This window comes from Hemitrygon akajei, chromosome 1 (assembly GCF_048418815.1).
Source record: "Hemitrygon akajei chromosome 1, sHemAka1.3, whole genome shotgun sequence".
Lineage (NCBI taxonomy): Eukaryota > Metazoa > Chordata > Chondrichthyes > Myliobatiformes > Dasyatidae > Hemitrygon > Hemitrygon akajei.
This window is the reverse complement of record NC_133124.1, coordinates 83,705,408-83,732,595: the sequence shown is the minus strand read 5'-3', so window position 1 is coordinate 83,732,595 and position 27,188 is coordinate 83,705,408. Positions and strand designations below refer to the sequence as shown.

The 27,188-nt window shown below is 42.1% G+C and overlaps 1 protein-coding gene across 5 annotated transcripts in view; it reads right to left on the bottom strand.

The window, feature by feature from the left end:
- Positions 1-26,200, bottom strand: part of LOC140728294 (protein spire homolog 1-like) — a 258,068-nt gene extending 231,868 nt beyond the window's left edge. For all 5 annotated transcript variants that reach the window (XM_073046825.1, XM_073046842.1, XM_073046849.1 and 2 more), the window contains exons 1-2: positions 25,697-26,200; positions 11,870-11,904 (exon numbers count right to left, since the gene is read on the bottom strand). In XM_073046825.1, the coding sequence (XP_072902926.1) occupies positions 11,870-11,904; positions 25,697-25,964 (303 nt within the window). In that variant the 5' untranslated portion in view covers positions 25,965-26,200. The remainder of the gene's footprint in view (positions 1-11,869; positions 11,905-25,696) is intronic.
- Positions 26,201-27,188: the final 988 nt, after the last annotated feature.

Below are 27,188 nucleotides of genomic sequence, written 5' to 3'. Positions count from 1 at the left end.
CTGTCTGAGGATGATCCACATCCTTCTATACCTTGCATATTCAAGTACCTCTATTCAAAGGCCTCTTAACCACCACCACCTATTCTGCTTCCACCATCGCCCCAGCAGCATGCTCCAAGCACCTACCACACCATGCAGGCCCTGCAGATATCCTTTGAACTTCTCCGCTTAAAGCTAGGCTGTCTAGCACTTAGCTTTAGCTGTCCACCCTATCTATATCACTCATAATTTTTATAAACTTATATCAGATCTCACCTCAGCCTCCATTGCTTCAAGAAAACAACCCAAGTTTCTCCAACTTCTCCTTATAGCTGATGTCCTCAAATTCAGATAGAAACCTGATAAACCTTTTCTACACCCTCTCAAAAGTTTCAACATCCTTCTTGCAATGGAGCAAGCAGAACTGTACACAATAAAATAGGATCTAACAACTTCCATTTTAGAAATTATTTTAATGCAGCAAAACAATGAATATCTTTCACAGAAGCATTACCATAAAACTGATATATAAGGAGATAAATTATAGCAATAATTAATAATATCAATGCAGATAATACAAGACCTCGCCCAAGAGATGACATAAGGAGGGAAAAGGTCAATCTTGAGGAAATTCGAGTTATGGTCAGGGCACAAAAACATAGCAATTAATAGAAAAATTTATAAAATATTAGGAATTGAGAGCTTTAGAAAGAAGAGGAAAGGAGGCCCGGGGCCACAAAGGTTCAGTGAAAATGGTTGCCATACACTAGGTGCTTGGATAGCCACGTTTCTGTGTTGTTTGTCACCAGGACTCAAAGATCATATTGAATGGCAAGGAAGGTTTGAGGGATTGTGTGGCCTACTCCTATTCCCGTTTCCTTTATGTTCTTATTTAGGGATGGATAACCAGCAGACCAGAGTTGGAGGAGCACAAATACCTGAGGGATTATTGACAAGTACAGATAAGATAATTTATTTGATATCTGATTTGTAAATGGAGATCTGAATCCTCAACCAGAGAGGGAACATGAGATTAAGATTCAAGCTTCGATCCCAATCCACCACAGTTTAGAACAATAAACAATGGGTTGAGAGAACAAATTATAATCATAGCCAAGGTTCAAAGAATTTTGGAACCAGAGTTTGAGCAAAGAATTCGGCCAAGCAGCAGAGCCCAAATGATGCTTTTGAACTGAGAGAGGCAGAGGATTCATTTCAAAACTAGATGGATAGGGTTTCTTCCAGCGGCCTAATGAGTGATTTCCATCCTCAGCTCTGGAGACAAGATCCAATTCCTCAAACGCAATAGTAGTTGGTTCACTTCACTATGGAAAGCATGCTAGAAAAACCCCAGGTACAGAAATCTCTGTGATGACATCACATTACTCACAGACCAGTGACATGGTGGAATAAATTGATCAACATGCTGACAGTAAAAAGTAACACTTAAGCTTTCACTTAGCTTCCCAAGACTACTGTGTTTGTGCCAGACTCTCCCATTTGACAGCCTGCCACCATCATTTCTGAACCGCCTAGGAACACCACCTTATTATTTGTCTTTTGCACTATTTAGTTTAACACTATTATAGTACTTTTTAAATCTTGTACTGCACAGTTTGCTGTAAAACCACAAATTTCATGACATAAGATAGCGATAATAAACTTGATTCAGATTCCTTTCAGTTCCGTTTCATTGAAATCCCCTCTCATTCTGCTAAAATCGGGTGAGTATTAAATACCTCAAAAAAATACTTAAATTGTCAAATCAATACACCAATAATCGACATGATTGAAACTAAAGGGGAAAAAAAACTGGTTCAGGCATGTCTGGCTAACAGATTCTGCTTCCAGTCAACACTGAAGATAACTTTGCCTCCACACAGCACTGGTTAAGGACACAATGGTGTCTAGCTTCAAGTTAATTGGCATGAAGGAAAGCCCCAGGCAACATTTCCTCTCCATTCCCACACTAATGCCTCAAGTTCACTTGAGGCTTGGACATAAATCTACAGCAGCCATGTTTTCCCAACTGCAAGAGTTTATCCAAATACCTTGGATTACAATGGGAAGGCAACTCACTGAGTGGATGGACAATACCCATCAAATGGAGTGAGAGAGGGTACCAAGACATGAGAATACACCCAACGTGGGCTGTGGACTGTATGAAACAACACTTTCACGATACAATCCAGACCACTCCAACTTCGCCATCAACACCCTACAGTTGGAAGCAGACACACCTCGGGAATGGGACGACCACACCAAACTGCTTCTAAGCAATAACCAGGACAGCAGGATCGTTCACCTGCAGCAGAAACTCGCAACACAATGCCGTCTGATTCCCCATTCCCTCCCTGCCTGTCTCTACTTAATCTTAGTACCTTTGAGCCCCGTTTCCATTTCATGTGTCCACAGCTTTACTCCCGTGTTTCATGCAGCTGTCCTGGAAAGGACTGGTCTTCATGCTGTAACATTAGAGAGCTGGTATCGCAAAACCAATGACTTCTTTCTGGGTGTCCTTTAAATTAAATGACCTTCCAGCATTAGGAAGGAAAGGGCTGGTAGGGTTGGGAACGCTGCTTCCCACCAAAGCCTTGCTTACACAAGCTCTGCTTTCAACCCTCTGCTCCTTAATGGCATTGCAGAAGAGCTGAGTGCTTAGAAATCATTCCAGATTGATACAACTAAATAGGTATTTTCCCCAAACACAGTTCATTTTCTTCAAAAGAGCTGATTCCCAGGAATGGGTCTAATCTGCAGTCACAAATCCAAACTACATTTAGAAAATACTAGCCAACAATAACCTCTAAAGAATCAGTATGTGATAGTATTCACCTCCATAAAATGCAATCGACACCAAGAAATAATCCATTATTTCCCCCCAATGCTCAAATCCAAAGGAATGTGGAAGAATTTCCAAAATGCAGAATTATCTGATGAATGTTAAACATTTGGAGTACAAGGCCCAGAAAATATCTTTCATACACTTTCGATCTTCAGTGGTTTTAAAGGGGGGGTGATGATCCACAGTGTGCCCTTCTCATCTCTCAACTTTGCCTACCCAACTGAGAATAAGAACAAGGATGGATGTGAAAATAGCTTCCAAAGAAGCACTTGGATAGATGCATGCAGAAGTGTGGCCTAGAGGGATTTAGGCCAAATGTAGGACATTGGGACTAGCTGGGAGGACGCTGTAGTCAGTACACACCTGTTGGGGCAAAGGGCCTGAATCCGTACAGTATTGACAACATCTCAAACAAGGCAATTCCCCACAAAACTGTGTCAGAATGGTCCAACAGTCAATTACTTTGATGATGCTTAAAGAAGGATGTTAACTGGGACAACTAACCATTTCTAAATCCATATTTAAGTTTGCTGGCGACACCACTGTTGGAGGCCAAATCAAAGGTGGTGATGAATCAGTACTTAGGAGGAAGATTGAAAATCTGTCCGAGTGGTGCCACGACGACAACTTCTTACTCAATGTCAGCAAAAGCAAGGAGCTGACTATTGATTTCAGGAGGAGGAAACCAGAGGTCCAAGAGCCAATCTTCATCGGGGAACCGGAGGTGCAGGCTATCATTTCAGAGGACTTGTCTTGGACCCAATACGCAGTGCAATTACAAAGAAAGTACAGTAGTACCTCTACCTCAGAAGTTTTCAAAGATTCAGCACGAGATCTGAAACTTTGTCAAAGGTTATGGGGAGAAGACAGGAGAATGGGAATGAGAGAGAAAATAAATCAGCCATAATGGAATGGTAGAGCAGACTCGGTGAGTCAAATGGCTTAATGCTGCTCCCATGATTCATGGCCTTGTGGTCATCTGTGTCTGGGTCCTTAACTCCAGAATCCCCACCCTGGACTTTTCCATCTCCTTCATAACAGATCATAAAAGATCTCTGACTGAGCATCTCTACTGTAAAACCCAGTATATAATTATTTGGGAATGTTGATGGCTCAGTCATTAGTACACAGAATCCTCATTAGCCATACAACTACATTACTGCAATGCAAACCATGGATTACTAGAAGTGTGGGCTTGACTAATGAAGTAATGGTGCGTTTCACCTTGTGAAACACAAACTCAATAACCTCCTTTTCCCCATTCCCTTCAAGCTCACCGAGTTCACTGGATAAATTACAACACCTTGCAATATTTAAAGTAAGAGAGAATTATAAGCATGCTTGAGTTATAGATGTAATATCCAATAGTCTAGAAAATCTGCTGGTTAAGCACTGAAGTCCCAAAGGCACTGGAATATTGGGGGTTTCCTGAGATAACTCCGAGGGGACAGGCTCGAACTGGCCTGTGCAGCATCAGGTGCTCTGTAAATTGGTATTGGTTTATTACTGTCAACTGTACCAAGGTACCAGTGAAAAGCTGGTCTTGCATAGCGCTTATGCAAATCAAACCATTACACAGTGCATTGAGCTAGAATGAGGCAAAGTGAAACAATGCAGAATAAAGTAAAAGCTACTGAAAGATTGCAGTGTACATAAACAATAAAATGTAAGAACATAACAGGAAGGTTGTGAGGCCAAGAGTCCTCCTTATCCCACAAGAGCTCCATTCAGGAGTCTAATAACAGTGTCCTTGAGCCTGGTGGTAGGTGCTCTCACGTGTCTGTATCTTCTGCTGAAGAGTGCTGGGAGGAGAGAAAGTGCTCAGGGTAGGTCAGGTCTTTGATTATGCTGGCTCCTTTACTGAGGAGACAAAGGCTATGGGGTGGGGAGGGGGGCTAATTCCCATCTTGTGTCCACAACTCTGAAATTTCTTACAGTCACAGTGCCATACCAAGCCGTCAAGCATCCAAAAAATCGGTTTAAAAAAATAGGTAAAAGTCAACAGGTACATGCCAAATGTCTTTAGCCTCCAATGGAGGTAGAGGTATTGTTGAGTTTTTGTGGCCATAACATTAATATGTTTGGAGCAGAACAGGGATTTGGTGATATCCACACCTAGGAACTTGAAGCACTCAACCCTCTCAGCCTCACAGTTGATGTAGACAGGAGCCCCTCCCTTTCTGAAGTCAATGACCAGCTGTTTTGTTTTGTTGACATTGAAGGAAAGGTTGTTGTCATGACACTGTCACTAAGCTCTTTATCTCCTTCCTGTACGCCAACCCATTGTTATTTGGGGTGCTATCCACTAAGGTGGTATGATCTACAAACAGGCAGGTGAATGGGAGCAGAATCTGGCCCCAGTCATGAGTACAGGGGGTAGAGTCAGAGGCTTTAGATGCAACCTTGTGGGGGTTAGCCACCAAGGCTGGAGAGATGAGAGGAGAATTCTGGCACATCTTATTTCAGAAGATGACAGCGCAGACCACTGCCACACTGCACCTGCGCTGAGCTGGCCAAGTTATATCTGCCTCTGGAAGACAATTCTGTGATCCCATCTTCCCAATGAGGAAACAGATTCCAGGGAGAACTTGGAGAACCTCAACTCCAGTCCAGTAGGTTTTTCTCTAATCCAGGAGTTCCCAACCTGTTGTATACCATGGACCAAAGCTATTAAGCAAGGGGTCTGTGGACCCCAGGGTCTAATCAATGCCTGTTAGGAATACAGGGACATATATTAAACAAAGCTGGGATAATAATTTACACCACACTGAAACAAGTAGTTCATATTATATAAAGGTGACTGCAATCTATGGATAGAGTTTTATAGAATTATGCAAAATAGAGAAGTTGCTAAACCACTATCTTCTTTTTTTTTAAATTTTATTTAATTGAATTTTTAAATGATTACAAGTGTAGAAAAAAAAAGTATGTGACCCTTCCCCCCTCCCCTTAATCCCTCCCCCCTAACTTCCCTATATGAAAAAAATTAAGAAAGATTAATTTTCTTGTCATAGGAAAAATGTCATTACGCTGGAACGCATGGAAGGGAGATACTAAAGGATGCTGCTGGACTCGGACTGAGTTATGAAGTGGAGCAGGTTGGGATTTTTTTTTTAAATTGGAGTGTAGGAGAAAAGAGTGATCTTATAAACGTATGAGGGGCATAGATAGGGTCTGTGTCTAATGGCCACAGAAGTACACGTGACTGACGCTACTTAGAAACTGCTCTGCAACATTCTCCCAGCCCCAATTAAGCATAGTGTCCCAAGTGTTTCAAAGGAAACCCCAGCATTTTTCTCAATTAGCTTTTGTTCTTTTAGAGTTGTCCTAAGCAGCTGTACGATTAAGCAGAATTTACTGTGCTTTTTTAAAAAATTCCAGATGTATTTAATTTGCTGCATTTAAATTTTCCAAATGGGATGGTTGCATTAACTAAATGAAAAAAAAGCAAACATAGGATTAATATAAACTTACTCAAAAGATTAACCTTCACAAGAGCTTATGTAATGTTAACATTTGAATAATACCAAGCAGGTTGTAAAAGTACTCCAAATGACTAACAGAGGAACTGTCTAAATACACCCAGCTTTCAACCATAAAACTGTAAAATGAAGTGGATTGGAAAAATGTTATGGAAATGAGAAGCTCACGATCAATCTCTCATTCAGACCCAGGTTCTTCCTTCTTGCCCAATTTGGCTTATGTCTAGTTTCATCAACATGAACAGTAAATTGTAGGGTGAATAGCTGACAGAAGAGTTACAGCGAAGCAGAGATCGGAAAGTGAAGTTCAGTCTACTAACCAATGTCGTAGTCACAAAGACATTAAACCCCACATGCTCCTTGGACTTATTATCATGAAGGTAATTGAAAATGTGGTCTAAATCAGTTTGCATATTACAAGTCTCTGCACATTATGTGAAAAATTTTCAAAGGTTCATGATTTTACCTATATACTTCACTCCCATTATTCTAAGATGCCTTTCAAAGTTTTGAAGATGCAATGTAAATACAATATTATGTAAATATATGATCTATCCATAATGACTAACTTTTTATAGACCAAACGAAACAGCAATTACTAACTTGCACAAAACACTGGTGATCGAAACTCAGTCCTGAGCGATTCAATCAGACACAACTATAGTACTCTAACAATGAACAACCAGCTCATTTGCGTTAGATGAGCCAAGATCACCAACCCGGTTCTCAAATGTTACTTATACAATTTGTTTCAAACAGACATGAATATTGTAAAACTACTTACTCGCTGAATTCTATCTGTGAGATTAGCAACATCAAGCATACTTTTTGATGCCACTGTTGTTCTTTAATGATCTGGATTAACCGTATAGCATCAAATAAAGCAATTCAAGAGAAAATGGAGGAAATACAACAAAATTCTACAGCAGAGAGATATTCACATCTCAGATGATCAAATAGACAAACACAGAAATAGGCCCTTCTGCCCACCATGTTCATACTGACTCATCTCATTCCATTTACCTACACTTCATCTGTAGCCCATTACATCTCGGCGATTTCAATGCTCCTTATTAAGTGTTACCGAAGTCTCTGCCTTCATCCCACCTCTAAACAGTGCGCTCCACATTCTAACCAGCCTCTTCCCCAGATTCCCTCTAAACCACTTAACTCATCACCTTAAACCTGCGTCCCCTGAACTAAATAACCAGGTAGTAGCAGAGTACAAACTTCATCCACTTCCTGGATGAAGACACTTCCCTCCATTCCTTCTTGGATTTATTAGCGACTTTCTTATCCTTACAGTGTTGGCTTCTGCACATTCCCACAAGCAGATGCAGAGATTCTGCAAACTTTGAATTTAACAGCATTGTCAATTCCCCTTTCGCCTCTTCTGCTTTCTAGAGGAAGATACAAGAACTTGAAAGCCTGGACATCCAGACTTAAGAACAGCTCCCCCCCACCACTATCAGACTCCTGAACCAATCCCTTTTTCACATCCCCTTTCCAGTGGTGCTGTCGTGTTCTCAGTCTTCTAAGTCTACCTCTCTTGGTAATTCTGTTATTGTCACTTAAGTGTTTCTTTTGCACGACCTCAGATTGTACCATTGATCCTTCGCACTTGTCACCATTTATTATTGCAATGCTCGCCGTTTACTCATGTGAGCACTCGATTTCACTGCACCCTGGTGTATGTGACAATAAACTAATCCAAATCTCAATTCCTTTAAAATTTATGCTTCAGGATCTTTCCATCTATGGGTCCTTATCAGACCACTTCAGTTACTCCACATCATTATAACTCCATTTACCCACCAGAGTAAATCTATAGTAAATAATATTCTGAAAGAACTCTATTGTATAGTAGTGCACACATATACTTCAAGAGTTGATCAAACACATTGTTCTGCATTGTGTTGTCAATGGCCATTGTAAAACTTGTTCCCCACATAACTTAATATTTGAGAAAATAAGTAACAAAAATACCAATACGAGGGTTAGGGTATTAGCTAGGAAAATACAGACTTTCTTGCAAAATGTAGATTTACCTCAATGGAGAAGAATGACTAGGATAATTCAATTTACTTATTTGTAGAAAGACAAGATAGAGATCTACAGATGTTTCAGACCTGGTGATATTGTTTCAGCAAAAGTGATCTTAGTTCATTTACCAGCTGACAACAGCAGAAAATGAACTCGGAATGGTTGCTGCACACCTTCACACAAAGTACTACAAAGTACTGTAGAAATATGCAAGTCCTCCTGGGAACAGTTGCCCAGGCCCCACCTTCGCTGAGGTCCAGGCAGCTTAGTAGGGAGCGATATTACTGGTTACAGAATCAAGGAAGGCAGATGAAGATTGTATTGGGCCTAACTGAATGGTCAACTCGCTCCATGTGTTTTACAGCATTGAAGGTGAACCTTTCACACACTGAATCTGCTTCTTTAACTATTATGGCAGCATTCCAAAAAAATGTCACTTTCTAATCTCTCCTCTATAACTTGCAGTAAACTCCTGCCTGTTACAATGCCACCAGAAACAATTTAATCACTATTTACCATATTGAAAACAATCACTAGCTTGTTACCTCAATCAGGTTATCCTTAATCTTATCAACTCCACTAAAAACACTACAACATCTACAACCTGACAGATGATCACTGGATCCAACTGCAAGCTTCACGCTGTTATTTTCTATCTTGCTTATTATGGCTTGTGCAAACTGCTCCAACAAGAACCCAAAGGTCTCCATTTTGCACCTTATTTCATCAACTCAGAATCAGAATCTGGTTTATTTTCACTGCATATGACTTGAAATTTGTTAATCTACAACTGATACTTCCATTTATTAGAAACACTTACCATTTAATACACAATTCCTTCTCTTAATCCCACAAAAACCTCTTCTTCTGCATCTACCACCTCTTACTATCACTTAATACAGACTAATGGATCCACGGACTAGCAAAGTCTAAGTACAGCACTATAACCAAGCTCAGATCTCAAACCCTGCTACTCTCACCTTAAATAGGGCTAGAAACCAGAAAACCAGGGATTTGGCTGAGTAATAGCTAGAGCTAACTGGTTCAACAATGTTCAATTACCCATCTTCTGAGTTTTAACTGAGCAGTTCTACTGCAAGTTCATTAACTTTGTTTCTCCTTTGCTGATGCTGCCTGATCTTAGAATTACAGAAAACCTACAGCACAATACAGGCCCTTTGACTGTGCTGAACATGTCCCTACCTTAGTACCTAGGCTTTACCGATAGCCCTCTATTTTTCTAAGCTCCACGTAGCCATCCAGGAGTCTCTTAAAAGATCCTATCATTTCTGCCTCCACTGCCGCAGCCGGCAGCCCATTCCACACACTCACCACTCTCTGTAAAAAAAAAACTTACCCCTGACATCTCCACTGTATCTACTTCCAATCACCTTAAAACTGTGCACTCTTGTGCTAGCCATTTCAGCCCTGGGGAAAAGCCTCTAACTATCCACACGATCAATGCCTCTCATCATTTTATACACCTCTATCAGGTCACCTCTCATCCTCTGTCGCTACAAGGAGAAAAGGCCGAGCTCATTCAACCTATTCTCATAAGGCATGCTCCCCAATCCAGGCAACATCCTTGTAAATCTCCTCTGCACCCTTTCTATGGTTTCCACATCCTTCCTGTAGTGAAGTGACCAGAATTGAGCATAGTACTTCAAGTGGGGTCTGACCAGGGTCCTATATAGTTGCAACATTACCTCTCTGCTGAGCACTTCTAGTATTCTTTTATTTCAGATTTCCATCGACTTCTGTGTTCTGCACTCAACTGTTCCAATGTGTTATACTTCTACTCTTTGGGTCTCGCTCACTTAACCTTCAGACAGAGAAGCCATGGTCAACAATCATTCATTACCCTCACTCGAGCAGCATTTGTGTCACTATCTCAAACTTTGCCTATCTTAAAATCCTGCACCTCCCTGCAATTTTAAATGGTTTTTCTTGCTTCTCCAATTCTGCTGCAAGTTTACTGCACTGAAATATTTCCCTCTTCGTAGATGATGCCCAACCCCCGAGCAGCTCAACCATTTTCTCTTTCTATTTGTGTTTGAGTGAATGGGGAGCTCTTGGCTAGTCCTGGCAAGAGAGAGCGAATCTCATTCTTAAATGGACTGCACTCTCCAAATGTCAACTTGTTTTTGCAGTAGAGAAGGTGATTCTCCTGTCATATGGTGGGTTTGCATGGCATTTCAATACACATGCACTAGTAACAGGACCCACTGCTGTGCCCAAATATATGGCACACAGTGGAAAAAAATTAAGCCCCACAGTTGAACAAACCAACCAAAACTATCAACTGCAAAATTAATTGCTCTGACCAGATATGCACCACTCTCCCCCACATTAGATAAACCCTCAGCTGTCCTACCAGCAAGTTCAGATTTGTACCTGGAGAGAAAAGTGGGGCATTTTCCCAGTTTTGGGCATTGCTGGCAAAACCAGCATTTTGTACTCACACCCATTGTCTCTGAACAGAGAGGCTTGCTGGTTATTCCAGAGTCAACCACGTAGCCACTTGACTGGAGTCACGGATAGGGCAGATCTTGCCTTTCCTACAAGACACAACAGACTGCAGATGCTGGAATCTGGAGCAACAAATCTGCTGAAGGAACTCGAGAGGGTGAAGCAGCATCAGTGAGAGGAAAGGAATTGTCAATGCTTTGAGGTTGAAACCCTGCTGCAGGGTTTGGATCTGAAATGTCCACAATTCTTTTCCTTCCACAAATGATGCTTGACCCACTGAGTACATCCAGCAGATTGCTTAGATAGGTCTTTAAAAGTAATGTGGTCATCACAACTAACACTAGATGCTTTTTATTTTAAAGTGTCTGATTATCAAGCAACCTTCAATTGGACAGCTGCCACGGTGGGATTTGAACTTGAGTCTATAGACTTTTAGCAATGCCCTAACCCCCCCCCCCCCCCCACTGATACTTGCCTGCAGTGGAGTCAGGAGGCCAACAAAAGTGAACAGAATATGGAGGTGGTAGCAAACTTTATTCCCTTATTTTGTTTGGTTCCCACTCCCTCTCCCTGAACAAAATTAGGGGGAAATCACCAATAAAAATCCAAGCACCATCATTTGTGGGAATAGGAAATCAGACTGCATGGTGATGCTTTTCCTTATTCTTGCTGCTGATTGAGCATGGTTGTTAAATCATGCAGTAACCTAATAAAACAAAAAGAACCAAGTGCTTTGGAATAAACACAAACGAGCTGGAGGAACTCAGTATGTCAGGCAGTATCTGTGAAGGGAAATGGAGAAACAATTATTGGGTCAAACCCCTTGATCTGGACATCATAATGACAACCAAAGCCATCAACTGTGGCTCTTTAGAAGCTTTGCCCATGATTTTTACCAGTCACAGTCAAAGAAATCACTCCTTCTGAAATCCTACACATAGTTAAGTGTAAAAGATGGACCAGATTTCATTAAAAGTTGATTAAACAACAGGAAAGGTGGGAATGTAGTAGCAATTTCCATGGGATAATCAGCATTTCAATGAAGGCTTACCTCTGGTTCTGTACATCGCGAGGGATCCCCTTTATCTAGAAGGCAAAAAGGAAAATATTTTTCAAAAAACAATCAATTACAGATTTTTCTTTAAATTCATGCTTTAGCAACATTACATGACACAGTAAAACAGTTCTGTACTCCACTTAACAATCCTTGCACACACTATTCCTTATACCAATCAATCCAATATCAAGCAGACAAATTACTTTTCAACTAAGGAACTTGTTTTAATAACCACTGTAACATTATGCATTTTCAGCTTTATTTTAAATTATCCAAAGATTTACAGGAAAAATAGAGAGCACCTGCAGGCCGGACTAGGCAAGGGCAGTGGATTTAGTCAGTCATGCATCATAGAAACAGACCCTTCAGCCCATCAATTCTATGCTGATCATTCAACCTTAATTTACACTAATCCCCTTTTATTCTCTCCACATTCTCAAGTTCTACCCTCCCCCCATCTCTACCACTCACTTGCACACTAGGGGCAATTTACAGGACCCAATTACCCTTCCACCCTACATCTCTTTGTGATGTTGGAGGAAACTGGAGCACCTGGAGGAAAGCTACACAGTTATGGGAAGGATGTGTAAACACACAGATAGCACCAGAGGTCAGGATTGAACCCCATCACAGGAACAGATGTCAACAGCTCCATTAGCTGGGCCACTGAACCCCAAAAATCTGTTACCCTATTATTAGTTTAGCACCACTAATCTTTTAAAATTAATTAGAGCTTAAATATTGCAGTTATTGTTGTGGGGTTCAGGTTTGTCTCTCATTAGTTGAGAGGCTCTGGAGTTCTCACCATGCCTGGTGTCATTGACGCAGATAAATAACTCCCATGCTGCTGAAGTAGTAGTGGGTGGATACCCAGGAGCAGCCTGCCACAGTCAAAGGCCATCTTATTCCATCATCCCTCCTCCACTCTTGGGTGCACTGATCTTTAATGGACCATGTCAACCATTGATGCTTGATAATTAAATAGTTGGCACATGTGATGATAAGTTTTGAAATTTATGTCTGTTATGAAATATCTTGCTGTGGTGCATGAAATTGCAAGTCACACCTATAGATTCTTCTGCACAATGGCATAATGATGTAGGTATAGAAATTAACTTTCGTCTAAAAACATCAAATGGAATTCTTGTATTACAACACTAATAGTTTGAGAAAGATTTCTATAAAACTGGGTAAAGCATTGCCTGTTATCCACGTGACTGGAATCCCAGATCTACACTGAGAGACTCAGTAAGGCTCATCTGATCAGATACAGCGCTACACACCACATTCAAACGCCCCTCTATATTATGCTAGGAGAGCTGTTCAATTCCCACTTGGCCAATTCCTCAGCTAAACCTACAATGTCAGGTGGTGGGAAGGAAGAGAAATACCAGAGGCCACAAGTATCCCATAGAACAAACAGCAAAGATCTGCAGGGACCAACTGTTCATACCAACCATGCTTTTTGAGCACCAGTGCAAAGTCAGGGAGTGGTGTTATGCCTGTGGCCCCCTCCTTTTTGAGAATCGCAGGATCGCTATTGATTTGGGTCAGGAGACCCAGGAAATGAGAGAGAGACACGCAGATTCCTCAATGTTTGGAATGTGTCCTGGGCCTCCGGGAGACAAAGCCCCAGATAACGGCCATTATCTCTTGGAGACGGAATTGTGTATTGAGTACTGTACGATTCATCAAAGCCCCCAGGCAATGAACTGAGGTGGGGTTGGTGGAGGGCTGGCATCATTCCACCCTGATTGGCATGAGACCCTGTGAGTCAGGATAAAAGAGGGTCTGTGGGAACAGCCCCCTCAGACGCACCAGAAGAAACGCTAGAACTCCTGTAGCAGCGTAATAGCAAAAGCCGGTGGAAACAGCCCACGTGCGTCCTTTTCCATTTGCCTCAGAATTGGTGGGTCTTGCCATGGAAGAACGGTTTTAGCTAACAACAAAGGAAAATTCAGCCCCCACCAACTCTCGAAGGATTGACCTCATAAAAGGAATGGGCAAGTTTAACTCTCTCTCTTGACTCCAACCAAAGGCTGCAGCCTACAGCTTGAATGAACTAAAGTGACTTTTATATTTCCATCGGACAATACATTATCCCCTAGACAACGATAGAGCTATTTCTTTTTGATTATTATTATACCCGCGCTTTTAGATTTAGTATTGACGACGTATATTATCTGTATGTTTGCATTGATATTATTTTTGTGTATTTTTATCAATAAATACTGTTAAAAATAGTACCATCAGACTTCAACGGACCTCTCTATCGTTGCTGGTAAGTGACCCAGTTACGGGGTACGTAACAGTGGCAACATGAAAAGGACAAATCAATGATTGAAAAACATTATGAGAAAGGGGATGACGGAATGACACAATGACAGCATTAGACGAACTATCAATGCAGTTCAGGAGCAAGAGTAACCTGGAGACACAAGAGACTGAAGAAATCAGTGAGTCAGGCGGTACCTGGGAAAGAATATGAATGGTTGACATTTTATGTCGAATCCCTTCACCTGGACTGAAAGAATAAAGAGGAGATAGCCAGTGTAAGAGGCAAGGGGAAAGAGTGTGGCAGGAGCTGGCTAACAATAGGTGGCTCCTGATTCAGAGTAATGAACAGAAATAGGCCCTTCAGCCCAACTGGTTCTTACTGAACAGAACGCCCCATCCAAACTAGTCCCATTTGCCAGTGTTTGGCTCATAGCCTTCTATGTTTCCAGTCCATGTACCTGTGCAACCATCTTTTAAAAGATTATTATTGTACTTAACTCAACCACTTCTTCTGGCAGCTCATTGCACATACATAGCATCCTTGATGTTTAAAAATCAGTCCTTCAAGTTCTTATTAAATATTTCTCCTCTCACCTTAAACCATTGCCCTCCATTTCTTGGTTCCTCAATGAGGGGGGAAAGAGACAATGCACATTTACTCATCAATACCCCTCATGATTTCAATATCCTACACTCTAAGCCCCAGGAATAAAGTCCAAGCCTGTCCAACTTTCCCCTATAATTCAGCCCCTCAAGTCCTGGCAACATCCTTGTTGGAGGAGTGGGTGGTAGAGAGGAAAAAAACTGGGAGATGGAGGTTTGGGGGTGAGAACATGGACACTAGAATTCCTGTCTTTCAAGTTCATATTTCTTTAACTATCATGCCCAAACCAACCTCCTTAAACAAAAAACTAAGAAATGATGCTGGAACACACATCAAATGCTGGAGAAACTCAGCAAGTCAGGCAGCATCTATGGAAATGAACAAGCAGATGATGCTTCAGGCAAAGACACTTCTTCAAGACTGGAAGGGAAGGGGAAAGACACCAGAATAAAAAGGAGGGGGAGAGGAAGGAGGATCGCTAGAAGGTGCAGGTAAAGTCAGATGAGTGGGAACGTCAAGAGCTGGAGATGAAGGAATCTGATAGGAGAGGAGAGTGGACCATAAGAGAAAAGGAAAGAGGAGGGGCACCAGGGGGAGATAATAGGCAGGGAAGAAAAGGTTGGAGGCCAGAGTGGGGAATAGAGGAAAGGGGGTGAGGGAAGGATTTTTTTTTAAACCAGAAGGAGAAATCGATATTCATGCTATCAGATTAGAAGCTACCCAGACGGAATACCCTGAGCGTGGCCTCATCATAGCAAAGGAATAGGTCATGGACCAACATGTCAAAATGGGAATGAGAATTAGAATTAAAATATTGGGCCACTGGGAAGTTCTAGTTTTGGTGGATGGAGCAGAGACGCTCAACAAAGCTGTCCTCCATAAACAAAAGGTGTCTTTATGCATGTAGGTAAAAAATTAGCCTAAAAAAATGACAAAAAAAAACTGAGTTGCTGGAAATAAAATATAAAAACAGGAAATGCTGAAAACATTTAGCAGATCAGACAGTTACCTGTGGAAAGAAAAACAAAGTTAACATTGCAGGAATGAGACCCTTCATCAGAAAGACTGAGCTAATCCACTGTCATTGCTCATTGGTTGTTTGAATCCAGGTTCATGGTTTTGATGCCTAGAAGAGTGAAGAAGGTTGTCCCAGGATGCAGAAGGACATAGATCAATGGAAAAGTTGGGTGGAGTGGTGGAAGATGGATCTTATTCTAGTGTGAGGGAATGCACATTGGGAAGTCCAATTCTGGTAGAACATATACAGTATATAGCATACAAAACACTGGTGAAACTCAGGTCAGGCAGCATCTATGGAAATGTATCAACAGTTGACATTTCAGAACGAGATCTTTCAGCAGGACTGGAAAGGAAGGGGGAAGAACCCAGAATAAGGAGGGGAGGGGAAAAAGTATAAGCTACGTGATAGGTGAGGCCAGGTGGGAGGGGGAGGGGTGGGTTGTGAGAAACTGGGAGGTGAAAGGTAGAAAAGGAAAAAGCTGAAGAAGGAATTAAATGGGAGATGAAAGTGGATCATGGGAGATACAGAAGGAGAAGGGACACCAGGGGAGGTGATAGGCAGGTGAACAGAAGAGGCAAGAGTGGATCCAAAGTGGGGAATGGCAGAAGAGGTTAGGGAGAAAGGGAAAATTTACTGGAAGTTAGAGAAATTGATATTCAAGCCATAAGGTTGGAGGCCACCCATACAGACCATCAGGTGTTGCTCCTCCCACCTGAGAGTGACCTCACCACGGCAGTAGAGGAGGTCATGAGCTGTCATGTCGGAATGGGAGTGGGGATTGGAATTAAAATGGCTGGCCACCAGGAAATCCTGCTTGTTGTGCAGAGTAAAGGTGCTGGACAAAGCAGCCACCAATCTACAAACATGGAGGAGGCTGCGTCAGAAGCACAGGAAAAAGTAGATGATCCCCAGACTTGCAGGTGAAGTGTTGACCTCACCTGGAAGGACTGTTTGGGGCCTTAGAATGCAGGTAAGAGAAGAAACGAATGGGCAGGTGTAGCACATCTTTCACTTGCGGGGATAAATATCAGGAGGGAGATCAGTGGGAAGGGACAAATGACAGTAAGTAGTAGGTATCTTAGGATCATTAATGTACAAAGAGGTCTTGAGGTCAAGTCCATATCTCACTGAAAGTGGCAAACAGTTGGATATGATAGCAAAGGTGGCTTTTGGTATATTAGTCTTCATAAGCCAAGGCATTCAGCATAAGAGTTGTGATGTCATGTTGCATCTGTTCAAAATATTGATAAAACCACACTTGGAGTATTGGTATAGTTTTGGTCACCATAATACTGGAAGGTTGGATTAGCAATTGAGAGAGTGACTAAGAGATTCACCAGGATATTACCTGGAATAGAGGGCCACGGTTACAAAAAGAGATTAGTTCCCCAGTCCTGATGAAGGGTCTCAGCCCGAAACGTTAACTGTACTCTTTTCCATAGATGCTGCTGGGCCTGCTGAGTTCCTCCAGCAATTTGTGTGTGTTGTTCAGGTACTTAGGTAGAAAGGCATAAAAGGGATATAGGTTTTATATAAGCAAACTGTAAAAGCATAAATAGGCACAGTTGGCATGGATGCAACAGGCCAGATGACCCATTTTTGCACTAAATGATTCTATCTTCCTATGAAAACCTAATTGTTATGCTTACACTGGCCTAACCCTTTAAAGCTTCTCTGCATGTGCCCTTCAGGTCTCTGCTCTGAAGTGAGTCATGCAAATTTTGTGTAAACATCCAAAGATCTATTGCAGGATGGTTATTAATGGACCCACCCTCCACCAATACAACAGGAACCTCACTTCAGTGAATAAAAGCAGAAAAGGCTAAAATTCTCAGCAGGACAGGCAGCACCTGGACAGACACACACTTGTGTGGTAGCACAGTGTTGTTATTGATAGATAGATAGATAGATAGATAGATAGATAGATAGATAGATAGATAGATAGATACTTTATTCATCCCCATGGGGAAATTCAACATTTTTTCCAATGTCCCATACACTTGTTGTAGCAAAACTAATTACATACAATACTTAACTCAGTAATAATATGATATGCATCTAAATCACTAACTCAAAAAGCATTAATAATAGCTTTAAAAAAGTTCTTAAGTCCTGGCAGTTGAATTGTAAAGCCTAATGGCATTGGGGAGTATTGACCTCTTCATCCTATCTGAGGAGCATTGCATCGACAGTAACCTGTCGCTGAAACTGCTTCTCTGTCTCTGGATGGTGCTATGTAGAGGATGTTCAGGGTTTTCCATAATTGACCGTAGCCTACTCAGCGCCCTTCGCTCAGCTACCGATGTTAAACTCTCCAGTACTTTACCCACTACAGAGCCCGCCTTCCTTATCAGCTTATTAAGACGTGAGGCGTCCTTCTTCTTAATGCTTCCTCCCCAACACGCCACCACAAAGAAGAGGGCGCTCTCAACAACTGACCTATAGAACATCTTCAGCATCTCACTACAGACATTGAATGACGCCAACCTTCTAAGGAAGTACAGTCGACTCTGTGCCTTCCTGCACAAGGCATCTGTGTTGGCAGTCCAGTCTAGCTTCTCGTCCAACTGTACTCCCAGATACTTGTAGGTCTTAACCTGCTCCACACATTCTCCACACAGATCTAGAGTGCTGGACGAGCAAAACATTCATATCTCTCAGAAATTCAAATTAAAATAATTAGTCTGGAGTAATACTCCTGTATCAGCAGGGGATGTCATGGAAGTACCAGACTGATGCAAAAGCCCAAACAATTCCCCTCTGTGTGAGGGAAACCTGGTGTCTTTATCTTGTCAGGTCTGTGTGTGTCTGGCACCCATGCCCCCCACCCCCCACCAATGAAGAGGCTCAGACTTCTACTGTACTCAGTAGATGGATAAAAAAAAATGACAGCTCTGCTAGTGACATCTGCAACTCATGAATGAATAAGCAAAAAGCAACTAGCTGCAAAACTCTGGGAGAAAGGTGCCACAATGATGAGAGTTTTCACAGAGAACCAAGAATGACAATTTTACATTGTGCCCAAGCTCACCTCCTACACTACACAAGTAGTAATAGGTTCTCCAAGGAATAGTTCAGGGAATAATGGAGCAGCCTAGTGTGTGCACGTCCATGAGGTGCTGAGTTTGTAGGCCTCCGCTGGGATTGCTTCAGGGACATTCAGCTCTCCCCTTATGCCACACAATGATTACTGCTGCCAATTCCATGTGCAGACATTGAGAACATAGCTCATCTGAAAACTGCTGAATTGTCAAATTTATACAGCATAGATGCAGACCTTCTGTGCAACAGGCCCATGCCAACCAAGATATCTATCAAGGCAAGTCCCATTTGCCCATATAAGCCTTTCCTTCTCATGTACTTGCTGAACTGCATGTTAAATGTTGTCAGTGTACCTACCTCAACTACTTCCTCTGACAGCCTATTGCACAAACATACTGGGTGGAAATGCTTTCCCTCAGGTTCCTATTAAGACTCTCCCCTTTCACCTTAAACCTATGCTCTTTAGTGCTAGGTGCATTCACGCCAAAGAATTGAATTGAATTGAAGTGAATTTATTTAAATCTTACATCCATCCCACAACATGACGGAGTAAAAATATTTGCATTATGACTCTGTCACAATGCACAAACATGTGAATTTATAAGTCTAATGGCTTGTAGAAAGAAGCTGTCCCATAGCCTGTTGGTCTGGCTTTAATGTTGTGGGAGCATTTGCCAGACAGAAGCAGCTGAAACAGTTTATGGTTGGGGTTACTGGTGTCCTTGCGGATCTACCAGACCTTCTTAATGCACCTGCTGCTGTAAATGTCCTTAATGGAGGGACGCTCACACCCACAGATGCGCTAGGCTGTCCGTACCACTCTCTTCAGTGCCCAGCGATCAAGGTTGGTGCAGTTCCCGTACCAGGCGGTGATACAGCCAGTCAGGATCCTCTCAATGGTGCCCCTGGAGATCTTGAGGATCTGGGGGCTCATGCCGAACTTCTTCAGTCACCTGAGGTGGACGAGATGCTGTTGTGCTTATTTTTGCCATACAGCTGGTGTGTACAGTCCAGGTGAGATCTTCAGTGATGTGTATACTGAGGAACTTGAAACTACTCACCCTCTCAACTGTAGACCCATTGATGTTGATCGGACCGAGCCTGTCTCTGTTTGTCCTGTAATCCACAATCAGCTCTTTTTGTTTTTGGATATTGAGGGAGAGGTTGTTATCTTGGCACCACTGTGTCAGGGTGTCAACCTCTTCTCTGTAGGCTGTCTCATCACTGCTAGAAATAAGGCCAATCTCAGTCATTCATTTGTGAATTTGATCAGCAGATTGGAGCTGCGTGTGGCAGCACAGTGGTGGGTGTAAAGGGAGTAGAGGAGGGGACTCAGGACACAACCCTGGGGGGCACCTGTGTTGAGGGTCAGAGGATTGAGGCAGCTCATCCTTACCACCTACTGGCAATCCGATAGGAAGTCTGCACAAGGCGGGGTGCAGGCCAAAGTCTCTGACTTTCCTGTTAAGTCCGGAGGGAATTTAAATCCCCCTGAAAGATCATCTCTCATTCTACACTTCTAAGAGTAAAATTCCACCCTGCTCAACCTCTCTCCATAACTCAATCCCTAAACTCCTAGCAATATCCTCGTAAATCTCTTCTGCACTCTTTTTAGTTTAGTGGCATCTTTCATAAAGCAGGGTGACCAAAACTGAACATGAGATTCCAAATGCGGCCTCACTAATGTGTTGTATAACTGCAACATAATCTCTCAACTTTAATACTTAGTACCCTGACTGAAGGTCAATGTGTCAAAAGGTTTCTTCACTATCCTGTCTACCTGCAACACCATTACACCATAGCTGGTGTAAACTCAACACTACTTAGCTGAGAAACTAAATCAGCACAGACCAGCAATTGATCCAGGCATGTTATTCCAAGAAGAAAGATTGGTAACATATCAAAAAGAGAGATTTGATGAAATCAAACAATGTCCAGCCTGAACAGTTTACAGTCCAAAGGCTAGACTTCAAAACACCACAGACATGATTATTTTCACAACTACCGTAATTGCTTTAGCAACAGTAAAAACATTTGCAATTTAAGCTACCGCATTACCAATTATATGACTAACTATATGCACTTTTTCATTTAAAAAAATCAATACCTCAAACATTCCCTATGAAAAGGAACTTCTGCATGAACAGATTTCTCCAGAACCACCCTGAGATCAGTTTAAACTTGCTGAAAAAAAGGACAGTCAAAAATCCTTCATAATTTTAGAAGATCTAGCCTTCTCTGCCATAGTGACAATACCCTACGTGCCTTGAGCCTCTCTTCAGAGTAGTAGGTTTTATTTTGTCTCCAACACCATCTTGAATCTAGGACTTTAATGTTCTTCCTACAATGCTAAGCCAGCTCTAAAACTTCAACTCAAATTAACTTCAATGTAGCTCATTATTTTGTACAATTTTACTATTCTACAAGTCTATATACACTTTTTTTTAAAAAAAAAGATAACACATTTTGGTGCTTTGGCTTTAACTCTCAGCATTTGTGTTTTCAGAAAGTTATGCAACCTTTCTGCTTTTCATAAACCTTGGGATTTTCAATTGGATGAATCGTCACATTTTTGTTTTCATCAAAGATTTTCATTATTATGCACATTAAATTGCATTTGCTACAGGTTTGCTCACTCAGCACTTACTTACTTTGTGGCAAGGATCAGGAATGTTAGCAATCAATAACGTTTTGGGTGGTCATGTAGACCTGCACCATTCCCAAGGTTGGTTGATCCCAGTACAGCTTCCTACCTGCCCCCAAACCAAGCAGGCAGCCAGATTCTGTTTCCCATGGTTGAAATGTCTTATACTAGAGGTATTTAAGGTGAGAGGGATTAAGTTCAAGGTGAGAGAGGAGGGAAGTGCAGGGAGCGTTTTTTAAAAAAAGTATAAAGTGAGGTTGGTGCCTGAAATGCACGACCAAAAGTGGTGGAGGAGGCAAATACACCGAAGAGGCTCTTCTGCACCGACAGGCAGAAGTGATTTGGCATCATTAATTTCACCAAGGGCTGTCTGTACTATACTGTTCAATGTTCTAAGTTTCATCTCCAACAGAATCCCACCACCAAGCACATCATTCCCAAATTCTGGTTTCCACATGGATCGCTCCCTACCCAACACCCTTATCCATTTGTCCACCCCACCGATCTCCCTCCTGGCACTTATCCTTGCAAGTGAAACAAGTACCATACCTGCCCTTACAGCATTCAGGGCTCCAAACAGTCCTCCCAAGAGAGGTGATACTTCACCTGTGAGTCTGTTGGGGTCATCTACTGTATCTGGTGCTCTCAGTGTGGCCTCCTGTATATCAGGGAGACCCGACATAGATTGGGAGACTACTTCACTGAGCATTTAGTTTCTGTCCACCAAAAAAAAGCGGGATCTCCCAGTGGCCACCCATTTCAATTCTACTTCAGACACTCAGGGTGGTATTGGAGATAACATTAAATCCTATACAAGTCATTGTTATAACTTTCAAGTTGACCCTACAACAATGAACTCCAGGGCACCCACAACTCTGACATTTAAATTCTTCCCATTCATTGAATAAGCTTCTTAATTGTCCAGTTTAAAATTCTTATCATTCAATTTCTCCTCAAGCTCTCCCTCCGCCATCTCTGTAACTTCCTTCACTTTTTAGAACTCTAACTGAAATCGAGTTTGTGACTGTTTAGAAGGAAAGCTGGTGACACTTGTTCTCTGGAAGGCACTGTCTTAAAATTTCCAACCAGTATGCAAGTCATTTCTCACCCCTCCCCATCTCCTCTTCCAGCCAAGCAGACTTGAAAGAGTTCCTCTAATTCTGGACTTGTGCAGACTGTTTTTGCTTTACCCAATGTTGGTGACCGTGCATTAAGGAATCCAGTGTTCAATCTCTGGCATTCCCTTCCTACAGAATTCAGTGCTTCTACATCTCTCATTTTTGCTTTGTGACTCAAGTCCAAAATTTCATCAAGATTTTAGAAATTTTGGTTGTTAATTTTTGTCTAATCTAATCTTCAAGATACAATTTCCTTAGTCATTTTGCATCTTCAACTAAATATTCAAAACAGATTAGCAATTTTCAGTAGATTATCCATATTACACCAGATATCAGACAGAGGCAGGCTTAAATAGCCTTCAGGAGGTACAAATTTTCAAAAGCAACATGGAGTATTTAAAAATACCTTCAATTCAGGATGGCATAATTTTACAGTTGCCACAATTTAACAACCGTATTGACATGTGCACATTCAGGGGGTTCAAAAAAAGTTATTTTGTTATAAATCTAGCAGAGTAGTTCTCAGGTATATCAGCAAAATTAATCAAAAGAAATATGATCATAAATCACTGAATCAATAACCAAAACACATCTTATCAGGCATTAGTCAGCAGGTATGTTCAGTTTTACCAAAGCATGATACATTTTAAAAAGCCAAGTATTTTCGCTCAAAGGGAGTGAAGAGAAAAAAAATTTGCTAGTCAGCTCAGGCTATTCTTACACTTTTAATTCAGCACAGTTCCAGTAAACAAGCCCTAGGAAGCTCTTGGCAAATCTGTCTCACTCCCTAAGAAATAACACTAAAGCAAAACAAGAAGTCTCTCATTATGTTATGTCTCTCATTAAAACATTTAGAGGTGATTTTACAAGTCTGGCTAGTGGATACAGCTGACACCAACATCAAAAACTCAACCAAGTGTCTAATATTTTGTTTGTTAAATTGAGTATGTCAGAAATTATAGATGTTGCAGTTTCCCAAGACTACATCACCAGGCAAAGCCAACTGTCATCACTGCAAACACAGAATATTACCCAGCCCAAAATATTTCAAATTCTACAGCAGGGTGTGGCACAAACTCAATGGGTTTTTTTTAAAGAAGATTTTCTAAAGAATTTATGCATTTCTGGATAAAAATGTACCTCAAATACCTGGATATTTCTAATGGGCATTATGAGACCTTGCTGTGGACACAACTGATTGCTATGCCTTCTCTAAAATAACTGCATTTCAAGAAAGGAACTCATTAGCTGCAAGAGCCCAGATGATCAAGGGAAGTCACCATACCAATGCAAAATTATTCCCCTCTGATTCTTCAGAGAACATTAATAGACCTGAATTAAATTATCATGATTGAGTACAAAAACACAGGAAGCTAACTGGTTTGCTCCAACTCACAGACAGGCAAGGTGAGCTACCAGAAACAAAAGGCAGACTTTACAAGTTTCAGGACACAGTTGGTACAAAGCTGCTACTATGAGAATACAACACATATTCCAAATTTCACCAAAATATACTGGTGCTTGGTTAGGTGGTACAAATCCAACCCCATACTTATGGGCAAAAGTCACAGTCACCACTGAGACACACCCAGAACCACCAGATAAAGTCATTCTACAGAATAGCAATTTACCTGCTGGAAAGGAGAGAGATGACAGATTGTTATCTATTCAGATGGTAATGGAAGACAAGCATTTCTGCAGCACCTTTCAGAAAGCCCCAAAATGTTTCATAGCCGAAAATGTACCCCTGGAGTTCAGTCACTTTTGAAATATTGGACACACATGGCTGCCAAGTTACACACATCAAGCTCCAGCATAAAGAGAAACATGACCAGGTCGAAGATGTTAGAAGAGTGATTAACAGTTGTATTGACATTGGGGTAAGTCCCAAGATATTCTTCAAATATTAATGCAAAATGCTCCAAGTCCATGCAAAAGAGCAGATTGGTCCTCAAGCAGAACTCCTGACAGTACGGGATCTAGAACTACCAGACGACTTCAATTTGACAGCCTGCAAACACTGACCAGCCAGGTTTCATACAGATAGAGAACAAACAGATTGAAGGATGGTGAGGGTGGCAAAGTTGGTGGGAGGAGAACTGGCTGTTTGGGTGATACAACAGGCTAAACTGACCCTCACAATAATAGACTACATTGACACCCTCACAACACAGTCTTGCCTCAGCTTCTTGATGGGTAATAAATGCTGACCAGCCTGTGAATGGAATAAAAACCAACAAAACATGGGCTGGAAATACTTCTTCCCACTTAGTGGCCCACTGTCAGTAACACTGTTAACTAACTAAGCCAAATGCTAATTTTATTAAAAGGAAATGCCAGTGTTTCCAAGGATGTCCTAATGCCAGATTCTGTCCCTTCTCGCCAGGAAATTGAATGGCTTTGTCCTCAATAGGCAAGGGATGTCGTTATCTGGAAGGAGGATAGCTGATTAATCTGTCGATCACCCCACCATGAAATGAAACGCGTGTTTAGTCACACACACACACACACACACTTATTCAATGAACTGGTAATCAGGCTTTTTCCACGAATTACCACTCCTCTCACGTTAACTTATCTTGCTGTTTTACTGATAATCTAGGTGTTGATTGGCCGCTGGATTGAAGCCGACTGCCTGCCTCTGGACTCTCCCCCAGGCCTATTTATTCCGAGTTGTTTATCCTTTGAGCCGCTTTCACCCTCAAAAGGAATACGTGTCTGCATTTTTTAAATTTCATCTACCTCGCCCGGCTAGGCACCCTGTCAAATTTCGGAAGCCTCTCGTCATTGACAGCCTCGCTTTTCAAAACCTCGTCTTCTCTACCTTTGAAACATTTGCATTTGATGGCAGAAACCCCGTCAATCACTCACCAATTAGAATGTGTACTGAGAGTGTGCAGGATCATTGCAAAGGTTATCCTAACTTGCAACAATTCTGTCGCGATTGTTTTAAAATCCAATTTTATTGCAGCTCCCGGGAATGATTTATTCATCTATTACCACCCAGCGCTGTATAATGGGTTGTTTGTGTCAACGCGCTGCCCTCTGTCAGTCAATCTGTTTTTGTCTCGGTCTCTCTATGATGATGATTATTATTGTGGGGGTTATTTCCTACCTGAATCGGCGCGGATGCTGATGTTGCCGTCTCGGTGCAGAAGTACAGCGCCTGCCCCGTTCAGCTTGCCCCAGAACCGGTGGCCCTGAGCGTTCGGTGCGTCGGCGAGGGACTGGCGGTGCCTCCGGAGGGTGCAACAGCACTGGTAACAGACGGCCCACGCCTGCTCCTCGTTCAGCGGCTGGTTATATAGCCGGAGGATCTGCTCCAGCGACAGCTCCAGCGGCTCGGGTTCGGCCACTGGGCTGTCTCCTCCTCGCTCCGCCATCTCGCTGCAGCAGGGTGTCCGAAGGGCGACTGGAACCGCAGGATCCGAGGCTAAATCATCCGGAGGAATAAAACCAAACGCATCTTCTCCGGCCGCGCCATCAGCATCACCGCCACGCTGCAATATCCTCTCCCTCTCACGGACGCTCCAGCCTCTTTCAGCGGTTTCTTATTGAATCCAATCATATGACTCGCTCCTCATTGCCGGGAGAGAGTCAGTTCCTGCTACATGGTCCAAACGCCCGTCTGCTTTGCTGCGTTGCGTCATTTGCTACATTCTTTATGTCACGTTACAATTCCAACTAGATTTGCAGCATCCACCCAAAATGAGTTGTTATATTATCTAACTGGGAGGCACAAGGATAATCTCTGCTTTGCATCTTTTACTACATTTATAACACCGTTTTCACTGTTTTGCATCATTTATTGCATTATCTCATCAATCACTTATAAATTGCAGCTCAGTGGGTGGAACATATCTTTGCTTTTTTTAAAAAAAATTCAAGTCCCATTCCTGAAAAATTGATAAAGTGTCAATTGGAACATGCCAAATTTCTATAGCCTCCTGAGGAAGTTGAAGTGTTGATAAGCTTTCTTGGTCATGATATCAACATAATTGGACCAGGACAGGCCACTGATGATCACAGAAGGAACTTGAAGCTTTCAACTTCAACACTAGTGATATAGACAGGATCATGTGCACCTAAAGTCAATGACTAGCTCTTTTGTTGACAATGAGAGGAAGGCTGTTGTCATGACAATATGTTACTAAACTTTCCATCTCCTTCCTTGTACTTCAATTTATCATTATCTGAGTGATGCACCATCAGTAACTCTCGGAGATGTGAGCCGAGATATAGGCTTTTATTTGCTGGAAGACAGCAGTCAGCAGCAAGAGACCACCACACAACACCCTGGAGACTGAGGGAGGAGCAGTGCCTTCAATCGCCTTTATACAGGGGTCTGTGGGAGGAGCCACAGGAGCAGTCAGCGGTGGGGGGGGGGGGCGTGTCCAGACAGGTATATGTAGTTCACCACATTCAGCCCCCCCTTTTGTTTTAAAAGAGAGTCCACATGGGGCGAAGATTTTTTACAAGTATATTTACAGGTTAAGTCTATCAAGTGGTCAAATCTGTCACTGCGATCTACGTAGCACCGGCGGTGATTGCACTGGAGACGGTGGTTGTGCTGGTTCCGGCCTGACTTGAGGTGTCAACCCATTAGG